This window comes from Anastrepha ludens, chromosome 3 (assembly GCF_028408465.1).
Source record: "Anastrepha ludens isolate Willacy chromosome 3, idAnaLude1.1, whole genome shotgun sequence".
NCBI lineage: Eukaryota > Metazoa > Arthropoda > Insecta > Diptera > Tephritidae > Anastrepha > Anastrepha ludens.
Window position 1 is genome coordinate 102,808,486 of NC_071499.1, and position 13,147 is coordinate 102,821,632.

General features: G+C 37.5%; 1 protein-coding gene across 1 annotated transcript in view; it reads left to right on the top strand.

Annotated features, from left to right (window-relative positions):
- LOC128858632 (MAP kinase-activating death domain protein) overlaps nucleotides 1-13,147 on the top strand; it is a 129,768-nt gene that overhangs the window by 67,335 nt on the left and 49,286 nt on the right. The window contains exons 12-15 of the mRNA XM_054095055.1: nucleotides 1,505-1,570; nucleotides 7,750-8,083; nucleotides 8,144-8,535; nucleotides 8,607-9,092. Coding sequence (XP_053951030.1) covers nucleotides 1,505-1,570; nucleotides 7,750-8,083; nucleotides 8,144-8,535; nucleotides 8,607-9,092 — 1,278 coding nt within the window. The remainder of the gene's footprint in view (nucleotides 1-1,504; nucleotides 1,571-7,749; nucleotides 8,084-8,143; nucleotides 8,536-8,606; nucleotides 9,093-13,147) is intronic.

Below are 13,147 nucleotides of genomic sequence, written 5' to 3' on the forward strand. Positions count from 1 at the left end.
AACCCAATCTGCTTAGTTACGGGTATCACAACTTTTTTATGCGACGGTGATTTTTACATTAAAGGAGCGGACTTCAGTACATGCACACCTTTCTTTCTTTGCTTGAGAAAATTTTAGAGCTCTTAAAGCAATCCGACTATTCTTAATGAAGCTTTTTCTTTCTAAAGGTTTAACCTCCAAAATGTCCGTGTCTTTCATGAGGGTTGATGCTTTAGTTTTGAAGGCGAGTTGCATTGGTCAGATAAGAAGTATCTAAGCGGAGTGTTTCGCTATATAGTATTTGGCCTCATTTAAAATGGTGTTTTTTGGGTGCATAAGCGAGTAAAACGGAAACGAAAAAAGGTTTTTTATTTTTGTTTTCAGCATTTTTTGATCCTTTGTTAAAAAATACAAATGTTTTTTTGGCCATACGAAGTTCGTTCAAAAAGTTGTCAGACTTAAAAAAATAGTCTTTTAAATGAAGGTTTGTCGCTGGCGACACGGATTCCGGTACTCACAGGTGACAAAAAGGTCCTTGTTCAGTATGAATATCGTTATTGTGTGAACTATGATCTTTTAAATTTGCCGAAATGATGGACGTTCAAAGATGATAACCCGTTTTTTTGACTCTTTTTTTAACTTTCATGGTCCTAAAAAAAAATAATATACTAAAAATTTTTCTCCCTAAATGGTCGTAGTTCATATGATGATAACGATATCAATTCTTCGTGATTTAAATTTTATTTGATTAAAATCGGTTCGACTAACGAACCTTTGTGGCCCTTTGTTCCTCCCTGGAACCATAGCAAATAATAATAGCGGATCTCAAACGACTTACACCGAGAGACTATTTCTCCTTCCCAAACTCTCATACTCTGTATACTGTCAATGCAATCCTATCACAATCCATGGCTATCTTTTATACACGGGCACTGTCGAAGCGCAAAATCCAAACCTCGTTATTCTTCGAGTAACACCAGTACGTTCCAGAATTGCGCATGGTGCTAACCGTATTTTCAAATATCCACTTAAGTCCACTCGATTCAGTCCCACAACGTTGAAATAGTTCGTTTCATGGGTGTAGCGTTTGTTGACATCCACGCTGACGATTGATGATAGAACCGATCTAATGAGGGTTCGGTAATTTGCTACAAAAATAACAATAAATTCTTGTTTCATTTAATTGTTGCAATCAGTAGAGTATCGCATCCTAGATCACGAAACACCAAATGATAACAAAGTTTAATTTTTAATAGTAGTTGCTCCTTAAAAAAGTTCCTTGAAAAAGCACCTCTTAAGCTACCCATCTACTGAAATCAATAAGCTTAATGCTTTTATGGTATATTTATTAAATGCTCTGCACTTATTCGCAGAAGAAAAAGTGGTTAGAAATGATTTAACTTAAGTGCAGAGCATTTAAGAACATCGGTCTAAGGTATCCACAATATTAAATTTTATTTCATTGACTTTGTTATTTCGGTATTCAATTTACAAAATCTTTGGTTTCTGAAACAATTATTGTTAGCAACATTCTATGGAAGGTAGTATACCCGAAGAGTTAGATGAAAAAGTGCGACACACCTTTGAAAAGGTTTGTAACTTAAAGTGCCATCTTTGATATAAAACACAGCAAAAGATCAGAGCTTCGAATTTCGCAAAAAAGTATTGGAAAATTCACTTAAAAAAATAAACATTGTCACGAATTTCAATAAAATATCACTACACATAGAAGGTGTGCTCCACAGGAAACAGATCTTTTGTAAACACGAGTATACGAGTTAATATTAGGTTTCGGTTACAACTATTTTTTTTTTTGTTTATTTTCTACATTAATTATATTTCTGTCATACTGACATCTAGTACATTTTTTAACAATTAATTAGGAAAATTATTAAATGTATTTCATCATGGCCAGTGCCAAGACGAATAAAGCGATTACATTTTACACCGAACAGTTATTTTAGCATACGAGAATTCATATTTAATTTAATAGGTCAATTGGTCGGTTTCTCTTCGGACGTCCTAAAGTTCTTCTTTCAAGTTGTGAGAGCGTATTGACTTCTTTGTTTTTGTGCTGGTTTATTTCTTTAAAATATCTTATTGATATCGCTTTTATTTCTTCGTCAATTATTGGTATACGTATTGAACGTTGTGTGGATGACATAATTTTTTGTGATTGGTTTAATGCCCGCCTTGTCTACTAAAAGTTTGTTGGAAATACTGAGCTTGGAATTTCTACCTACTAGAACTATGAATATTTTATTTTCTATTGCATTTTATTATCTATGATCAAATATTTTTTTAACAATAAATCTGCGCCTATAAAAAACAAAAAAAAAAAAAACGCACACACAAATTAACTGTCACTATACCTGTAGAAAGAGTTCAAATCCTCTGAAACCAAAAAATTAAAAGGCATTTTAATGAGCGAAGCTTAATACACCGAATGAACTATGAAATCTCTGAAATTTGTTTTACTAAATTTGTGTTTGTTTGTTTTTTGTAACCATTTTCAATTTCATTCGGTTCATATGTATATAACACAAGCTGAGAAGTCTCGGACCGCACAAAGAAAATATGTTTTTTTTTGTTTAAAATTAGCATTATTCATCAACGAAATTTCCATCAAGAACAACGCAATCATTTTGCTTCAAAATAGACTTCAGTTTCAGCGATAACCTCTTCATTCGAGCGAAATTTCTTACCGACGAGCATTTTTTTAGGTCTGTGAACAGCCAGTAGTTGCTGAGATTAGTGGATGCGGGAGCAATTCGAAGTTCGAATTCATGTATAGGGTGTTTTTTTTAGAGGTTAGGTTTTCAAGATGAAATAAAACGTATATAATTTAATGTTATGGCCTAGAATTTAGCTTTATTATAAAGATAAGGGTTTGCCATTATGTTTTAAAAATGATTTCGGGCAAGTGGCCGCCGCGGCTGGCTCGAATAAATTCCAGCCGAGAGGCCCAATTTTCGACCACTTTTTGCAGCAATTGGGGCCGTATGTCAGCAATAACGCGCCGAATATTCTCTTCCAAGGCGTCAATCGTCTCGGGCATATCTGCGTAGACAAGCGATTTCACATAGCCCCACAAGAAATAGTCCAGCGGTGTTATATCGCACGATCTTGGAGGCCACGCCACAGGTCCACGGCGCGAGATAATGCTCACCAAAAGTTTCCTTCAATAAATCGATTGTTGCGTTGGCTGTATGGCATGTAGCGCCGTCTTGTTGGAACCAAAGGTCGTCCACATCAACATCGTCCAATTCAGGCACGAAAAAGTCATTAATCATGGCTCTATAGCGCTCTCCATTGACTGTAACATTATGGCCGGCTTCATTTTTAAAGAAATATGGACCAATGATTCCCTCTGCCCATAGAGCACACCAAACAGTGACTTTTTGAGGATGTAACGGCGTCTCAGCAATGGCTTGTGGATTATGTTCACTCCAAATGCGACAATTTCGCTTATTGACATACCCATTCAACCAAAAGTGAGCTTCATCGCTGAACAAAATTTTCTTGTGATGCGTCGCACGAACCGAACCATTATTTTCGTAATAAATTTGCACGATTTGCAAACGTTGTTCAGGTGTAAGTCTGTTCATTATAAAATGGCAAACCAAACTGAGCATAAATCAAGTGACAGCTGTCAAAAAGACTATCTACGAAAAAAGTAGTGCCAACTTGAAAACCTAACCTCTAAAAAAAACACAACTGGCCATTACTCAAATTCAACACCACGTTCTTGTTTATGGTCAACAGTGAGCAAACGCCACACCCACTTTGATGGGATAAAATTTGCAAAAACGCTTAAATTTTTGTGTGGGATACATTTTAATACCGTTACTGGTATATGATAATCTATTATTTTGGAAAACCAAAATCTGTGATCCAAGCAAATTCTATACAGATTGGGTTAGGTTGGCCTTGGCTGAACCTGTAGATCGCACATAGACCAGAAATTGATCCATAGTGAGACCACCAAGTGGTTGAGGTGGTATGAGGAGTTTATGATTCTATCTGAACGATGTGTGATTTCATAAATCAGTAGCCAAATTCTTCATAGAATTCGTATAATTTGAACTGAGTGTTCATCCATTTAACTCTTGAAGCCCAATCATAGATTCATAGATAAAGCTCATAAAAATTACGTGAAATATCCAACTCGCTATAAACCTCTACACGCCTAGCCATCGTACGTGTCTGCATGTAAGATTCTCCGTTATAATTGGTGTTCTAAGACTATGCTTCTCTTCGCTGATCAGGAGGAAGTAATGCTGAAAGTGGAAAAAAGAAGCCATGGCATCACTTGGACGCTGTCCCTCCAACTACTTGCCTGCTTTCACTCAGACATTGCTACATGTAGACCAAAATAGATCTTCTAGCCATTGCTGCACGAAACGTCGCCTGGAAATAAACAGCAAATAACGCTAGCAATGCGACTCAATAATAGAAATGCCAACAATATTGTAGACGAGGGGGAATCGGTGCAGTATGTTGAAAGTTTCTACTATCTTGATAGCATAGTATCGATTAGCGAGGAGCTGAAGAAGACACAGAAAATCGTCTGCGCAAAGGTAGGTCCATCTTTGGACGGGAACAGCCACAAAAAGCTAAAATAAGAATATTTAACGCATGTGAAAAAACCACACTCTTATATGGCAGTGAAAAGTGCCTAGTTTCGAGAAGTATTACGCAGAAATTACAAAGCTTTAAATACAAATGCCTTCGGATTTGTGTAAAATTTTTTGGAATAACACTATCCGAAATGCGGACTTGTGCCAGATCAACAAGCAAAAACCAATTCAAAAGGTGATAAAAGACCGTAAATGGCGATGGATCGGGCACACTCTTAGAAAGGACAGGGAAAGCAGAACAGCATTGGAATGGAACTCTCAAAGTCACAGACGACCCGGTTGTCCACGGAATACCTGGATACGTGCATTTAGAAACAGTTAACCATACGTTGGATGTCGCAGGGAGAACAACAGTTAATGGAAAAAGATATAAATGTTTTGTTGAAGTTCCATGTTCCCAAAAGGAATGAAGAACATTGAGTGTCGACCGCGATTGTTGGGCTATACTTACAAATTGATCATGTTACATTTGGACGCAAAGACTACCTTAGAGGATATATCTTCTTCTTCTTGATTTGTACAATAACCGCTTACGCGATTTTGGCCGAGTTCAACAAAGCGCGTCAGTCGTTTCTTTCTCGTACCAACTGGGCCAGTTGCACACACCAAATGAAACCAAGTCCTTCTCTATCTGATCTTTTGTGCCCTTTTGTTGCCTTTTTCTTCCTCTGCTACCACCAGCTGGTACCGCATCGAATACTTTCAGAGCCGGAGCGTTTGTATCCATTCGAACGACATTATTCTCTGCACTATGTCTATGTCATCGTAAAGCTCATACAGCTCATCGTTCCATCGCCTGCGATATTCGCCGTCACCAGCGGGCAAAGATCCAAAAATTTTCCGTAGAATCTCTCTCTCAAACACTCCAAGCGACGCTTCATCGGATATTGTATTCGTCCACGCTTCTGCGCACTATTAGGACAGGCATGTTGAGAGCCTTGTAGAGTGTTAGTTTTGTTGGGTTATGTTTAGGGTTCTATATAATGCTTTCGTTGGCGTGGTTGACAATGCACCCAATTCTAAGAACAGACGCGCGCCTTTGAACCTTATTAGCCGCTTAATGTTCACACCCTTCACACTACAATGACATTATAGAGAATATTATAATGCTGTATAGAGCTACTGCTGTATAGAGCCAATGTAGTGTTTTAGGTTCCATTCCTCATTTTTTTCCGATTGACTTACTACAGTAGTACGAAGCTGTCTTGATTTTGCGTACTCTATCTGCGACTGTGAGTGCCCAATTGAGCTTCCCATCCATTACAAGTCTTAAATATTTCACCATTTTCTTACTCTAAGCGGTTTCCCCACTATGAACATCTTTTTAAGAACAGGTCTTTAATGCCTCTGTTTTAAAAGTATCAGATCCGTTTGCTTCGCATTCACTCCTAGTACTCGTCTGTTACACCAAAGAGACAATCTGTTGAGAGATCTTTGTAGAAGATCCCACAATATAAGCAGTAGCTAGAAAATAGAATAACTTGGCATATCTCCTAAAGCGTTAGTGTAAGCCTTATTAAGGCTTTGACTCTTCTCTTGATCCGTACTATTACCTCCTTAAATATTTTACCCTCTTTTCTTATTTACTACCTGTATACTACTTTCTGTATTATTTATTTAAAATATTTACAATAACAAAAATGGTTCGTTAGGTTGTGGCAGTACAATCGGGCTTAGGAAAGGGAGAGCGTGATTTTTCTAATACTGAAAATGAATAAACTGTTTGTTCTGCATAGAATCGATCGACTTCTGCGAAAATTTGTTTGACTCAACATTCGCCTCTTCTAGTACCGTTCGACATTTATCTTAAAAATACATTTTCCATGGCAGCCGTCCAAAAGTATTCTATGGACGATCTATTACACCCATCGACAGCAATAATAATATTACTTTCCGAAAAGTCCTGTTTGCAGTGGAGCACGCCTTGTACATGCGCATTTAAATATTATACGAGTAGTTTACTTTAATAGTTAAATAGAAACGTATAAAAGCATTTCGTATGGCACTTTTCACATTTAATCACGCACATAACTCACAAAAATCACTTTCTAGCAACATGCAGCCAGAAAAAATTGTCAATAAATCAATCTTAAGCCCGAATTCTGTAAGCGAATCTCATCTCAAGTCACTAAAATTGAGATTATAAATTAGTGACTCTTTTTGTGACTTGAGACGATTTTGCTATTCAGTAAGGGAAAGTCTCAAGAATTTTACCAAATATCATGGTGAAAATAAATAGAGACAGTCAGCTGATGCCACGACTCGGCTTGAGATAGTCAAAAAGTTGAGCAAAAATTCACTTATCGATTCCATATGTAATGGAATTTTTTAAACTCATTTATCAAGCGAAATTTTTCATCAAAAACATAAAGAATATGGATATTACTAAACCTTTTACCTGAATCGGTTTATCAACAATTCAATTGAGACAAACAAAATTAATAATCGATAAATGTTGAATTGCATCTCTATATACATTCCGTTGAAATGAACGAGCTGGGAATTCCGCTCAAACTTGTCAAGTGGTTTGAGATCTTGAATAAGTTCCCAGCAGAAGGATTTCGGGAATCTAAAAAACCTCCTGAAAACGTCTTCTTCCAGAAGGAATGGGTCTTCCGTATTCTAAAACGTCAATAAATACACAATTATTCGAGTTTTTAAGAAATTTTTACCCAAAACACATTACTTCGCTTCATTTTCGCGCTTTTTTTGCAATATATATAAAATAATTAATTCCTCTTCCATATTTTTCGTTTTGTCAACTGCTCAGAAGTAGATCACTAATTAGTGACTTTTTTTTGAGACTAATGACGTGAGATTGCTTACTGAATTGCAACTAGTCTCAAAATCAAATTTCACCACGAAAAGTCTCAATTAGTGACTTGAGACTGCTTACAGAATTCGGGCATTAGCCTATCTACCAAAATTCACTTGGCTTGGTAATAGTATCACATTTTTTCAAGAATTTCTCAACACAACTATGGTAAATCCTATAATTTTATACCCTTCTTATAACACATTTGCAGTAACTTCCATTTCACCTTCCTTTTTTCCAACAAAAGTAAAATATCGGAATTATTTACATATATTTTCTTGCAACTTTAAACTTTTGATTTCTGTTATTCAATAGTTTACATTGCACGCCAAGAAAGCTGCTGGAGAGGCGTCGAAGCAAGCCTTAGAGGTTTCCAAGCAGGCGGCTGGTGTGAGTAAGCACACCTTCGATGATCTCACCTATGTCAGTAAATCTACGATTGGCGATTTGACGAAAACTGCCAAAGAAGCTGCGACCAAGAAGGGCATCATTAAAGTGGATGAGCATAGTCATTCCTCGGGACAGCAGGTTGCCACACAGAAACAAATGCAAAGTCCCGGTGGCAATTTTTTTTCATCGATAGGCAGCGACTTCAATGGGCTTGCCTCTTCGACGTCCACCATGTTTTCGGGCATGTTTGGTGGCAAAAGTAAGTTCACCTGTGCTAACTATAAATTTCCAAACCTAATTGCGCTACGTGTAAACGCAGAAAACCAGCAGAAGCAACAACAACCAGCGCATCAATATCAGGGCGGTGGCAACATGCAACATAAAGCAAAGACGGGCATTAATTTCGATCCATTTCCAAGTCGAAAAGGTCTGGTAGAACGCACACCTCTCATCAAACATTCCGGTCCCGGGCAGACTCAAGAAGACATCACACGGCAGCAAAATCAAGAACGTTCGCATAGTAATTCCGAAAACCAAGCCTTCCTAAGGGATGTCACCACACAGGTATTGGCTGGAGAAGGCGTCGGTTGGTTAAAGATGAATAGGTTCAAAAAGCTCATGGAAGACGAATCCTATCGCACTTTGGTACTTAGTAAACTTAACAAAACTTTGGATAGGAAAATTATGCCTGATGATCATATTGATGATGTGGTAAGTTAGCGTTTTCTTTTAACTTACCCCTGATGTAATAATTTTTGTTAATACTCATAATATTCTCATAGTGTGTACCTAAACCAGTGTGGAAAGGCATGTTAAAATGTCTGCAAGCTCTCACGGCTGGTTTTGAGGCTAGTTACTCAAATTTCGGTCTTGGTGGCATGGCTTCTATATTTCAAATGATGGAGATCGCGCACACTCATTATTGGAGTAAAGAACTTAACGAAACTACCGACATGTCTTCAAGCCTACTATCCAGTCATGCCACAAGTCCCATGGGAAGTCGGGAAAATCTGCGTTCGCCCTCCAGTCCCATGGATTCGCATTCAGGCTTGGGCAGTGAGTGGGCTTCGCCACAAGAATCGCGTAAAAGTTCTTCACAAACTGATCGTGCCGGACCAATGGTTGGGGGAGCAGCAAACTCTGCTTCCACAAGGCGCATGTCATCTGCCGACAGTCAGGATGGGCAGTCCACGACAGAGATGTTTAAGGACATGCTGGCGCAAAAGCGCACGGCGCTGTTGAGCAAACTCACTTCATTCGACTCAGATGTAAGTAATGTGACAATGGTTCGCAAACAGTAGAAGTGTGCGAATTTATGTTTATGGACGTGTGCATATACTTATATATATATAAGCATGTTGCAGTAAAGTTGTTTTGTTGAATCATTCGTACTGTTAGTTGCACATGTTCTTAGTTTTTGAAGTATTACAAAATTAATGCATGACACGCATGTAACGGAACGATTAGGGTTTTGCGAAAAGTGCTGCATTGAGAGTTGACTTGCTTCCTCTTTCTAAACTATGATATTGAATTATAAACGTTTCTTATTCACTAATGGAATTTTTTAGAATAAAATAGTTTACAAAAGCATGACAGATTGATACTTATTTACAACCAATGCAAAGCCGTCTCCCCTGCCCGAGCTTCTGTAAGACCCATCCAATAGTCGAGGATAGTAGAGAGATCCATGCTCAGATCCAATCTCAGTAAAATTCAACGACCAACTTGCTTTAAATGCCGCGTCTCACTATCTCACGTTTAACAAAGAAAAATGAAATTTCACCAAAGCCAGGATAAGAGGGTTAATAGATGTAAAGTACGTGTAACATTTTTCCGTAACTTCAAATATGTATTTAGGGGCACTTAATTAAATAAAAAATAATAATTTAATGGTAACGACGGAGCAAAATTTAAGAAGCACAATCAAATGGATCAGAACAGCGTGTTCGAGAAGGGTTGGGATATTAATAAGCGAAGGTTTCTAAGTATTGCATACTTAAGTGCAGGCAGGTACCTGAAACTACCAAGATCACTGACCGTCAAAAACGAACTCTTAAATTGTCACATGCACTCTTTTGGTATTTTTTACTTTAATTTGAATTATTTTTCCTAAGGTGAAAAAATTTGGCTGGTCTTGGCCATCAAATTATAGGCAATGTCGTTTCTAATAGTCCCTTCTATGGAACATAAAATTGTAGGACAACGGCGACACATTATGAATTGGGGCAGGGCTCGGTAAAGCACTTAACAAGGGATGTGTGAACGTGCTAATTATATGGTTGTGGTGTCTGTACCAATGCTGTTTCATCGAAATATTACGTAAAGAAATGGATATCTTATATAAAGGGTGATCCACGTAGGGTTCGTTTCTTTTTAAAGATCCAATCAAGAACATGACAAAAATTAATTTATTGTATATTTTAAGCGTGAGCCATTAAGTGTTTTCTTTGTAAGAATTCAAACAAAAAACAATTCATTTTTTGCGATATAATATTTGTTTATTCGAAAGAACAAACATTCACATTATTTACGGTACACGTGGCTGCCTTCGCTGCCTTCGCAGCAGCGCATCGTGTTAACCCTTTTTTCAAGTCTTTGGTGAAGGTTTCTGATTCTATCTAACGAATGGCTTGCTTGATATTCACCTTAAGCGCCCGAATCTTTAATGGATTGTTCCCATAATAGCTGTCACTATCTAGGTATTTGGTCTCGCTAGCTACATGGACCGCCCTATATATTCATGAACATTTGCATCGGCCTCAACCACTGAACGATAGCAGCAGAAGTACGTGGATGGAATACGAGGGGTGCCTTTTATATGTCGGGATTAGAGAACAAAAACAAATTTTAATCATCGAAAATCACTTTATTGTTTTTCAAAATATTCTCCATGAAGATCTATATACTTTTGCATGCCCTTGAACCGATTTCCGAAGCACTTTTGCCACTCTGAATGAGGTACCTCCAAAACATGCAGGTGTCGAAAAACGTTGACCTCTCAGTTTATTTTTTACGTACGGGAATAAAAAGAAGTCATTCGGTGCCAAGTCAGGACTATACGACGGATGACCCATTAATTCGATGTTTTGCGTGCTCAAAAATGCAGTTGTTTGAGCCGATGTGTGAGAGCTCGCATTGTCCTGGTGAAGAGTGATCCATCTTTGGCGATTGGTTTTCCTAATTTCTTGGAAGACAACTGGCAAACAAATGGTTGTGTACCACTCAGAATTTACTGTTCTGCGTCGTTCTAGTGGTACGGTTGCGACATGTCCAGTTTTTCCGAAAAAACAGGCGACCATTTGCTTGGAAGTGCCCGAACAACTTTTGTTGGATTTGGCTCATCTTGAAACACCCATACAGTCGACTGCTGTTTACTTTCGGGCTCATACGCGTAAATCCATGATTCATCACCTGTCACGATCTCATAGACGTGTTTCGAAGCCCCGCGATCGTATTTTTTGAGCATTCCCTTCGACCAATCGACACGAGCTTTTTTTGAGCGATTGACAAATTGTGTGGGATCCAACGCGAACAAATTTTTTTGACAGTCAAATGTATATGCAATATTGAATGTATGCTGGTCCCACTAATGCCTTAGATTGTCTTAATCTCATGATCACATGATCACGATTGAATTCACCATACCATCGATAAACACTGGTCCTTGATGGAGCTTCATCGCCAAAAAATGGATTAAGTTCATCCATGCAATGTTGCTGAGTTAATCCACGTCGAAAGTTGTAGAAAATAATCGCACGAAAATGTTCTCGATTTAGTTCCATTTTTGGACCTAGATGAATCTTTTAAGTTACTGTAAACAACACAAATAGCGCTGGTATTTCAAAACGTTCTGAGTACGTAAAAGCCAAAAAATGTCAAACTTTGCGATACAGCTGTCAGTTGTCCGATTGCAACACCAGGTTTGTCAAATTCCGAAATATAAAAGGCACCCCGCTTGCATTTTTACATAAAATTTTCCAGTTGCTATAATATCTTATCTGATTTTAAAGCCCTCGAACTACTCCGAATAGCACTACGCGCTTGACGTGCATTTTCTAATATTTCCGGATGAAAATGTGGGACCTTGTGTTGTGTTAACCTTGTAATGAGGAAGATTAAACGCCATTCTGAGGTAATGCGAAACCGGGTCCAGGGTGGGCGACGGTTGCACACGATGGAAAGTTGTTTAGTCTCCGGATATACCATTGCTGCGACGGCAGCTTTAATGAGTCATTAGGTATTTTAAACCACTTTAACCCCTAAAAAAAAGTGTATTCACATGCCCAACGTTAATGTGGAGACTTAGTAACGAGTAAGGAATATGCATCGATTCGCTAGAAAAAAATCAAACAAGGTAGAACTTTGCTGACTGTTGATTACAATGGTGCAAAGAATTTCGGAAAATAACAATGGAGGAGATACTGAAGGTCAAAGGCGAATTTTACGCATTTCAAAAACCGCAATAGCTAGAAAACTACTTGACTTTTTTTTGACCTCGTTGGAAAGGTATACATAGCTATTTTTGTTTTTTAGAAAATACAATTCTTATGAAAAGACGCGAAAAAGTCACATAGAAACTTTTTTTTCGAAAATTTTCCCAATTAATATAATTTAAATATAGATTCATTAGTATAACTCCATTTAGTATAATTTAAATATGCATTCATGAAAGAATACATTCATAATAAGGGTTTCGGCGGAAAAAAACACTATTTTTGGGAATTTTTTTCTTAAATATCACCGCGTTACAAAAATGAACCCTTTTTCTGTCCTATGAACCAAATATACATTTTCGGAAAGGGGAGAAAAAATAAAAATACACGTGTATCGGCGATTTTCATGTACACGTCAGAATTTTTTTTTATGTATAAAATATAGAGCTCGTAGTCCGCCTGTGTGAAAAACTTTTGATCAATTCTTAATCCTTTTTCCGTGATCCAATCGCGCTGAATTTCTGGCAGGCTCATGGAAATGTTTTTATTATGTAAAATTAAAAAAAAGAATTTATCAATTCTCAGATTTTCTTGAATTTTTTTTTTCTAAAAAAAAAAATTTTTTTCTAAATTTTCGGCATAACTTGAAGGGACTTCAAATTTTTAAACAACTTATTAACCTTTAGTTTATTGTTTCATACAACACACTCTGTGCCGTTTGTGTGTTTGTTACAGTTGCGGAAGTTCCGATCATCTGACAGTTACGCTACTAGATGGCGTATACTTTGACAATTGTTTTAAGTTCTGTTGCGCGAAAACGTCTTTCTGTATATTTCATCTTACGAAAAATGCAGTGCCCGACTCGAAATAACTTTTGTTACGTTTGTGGC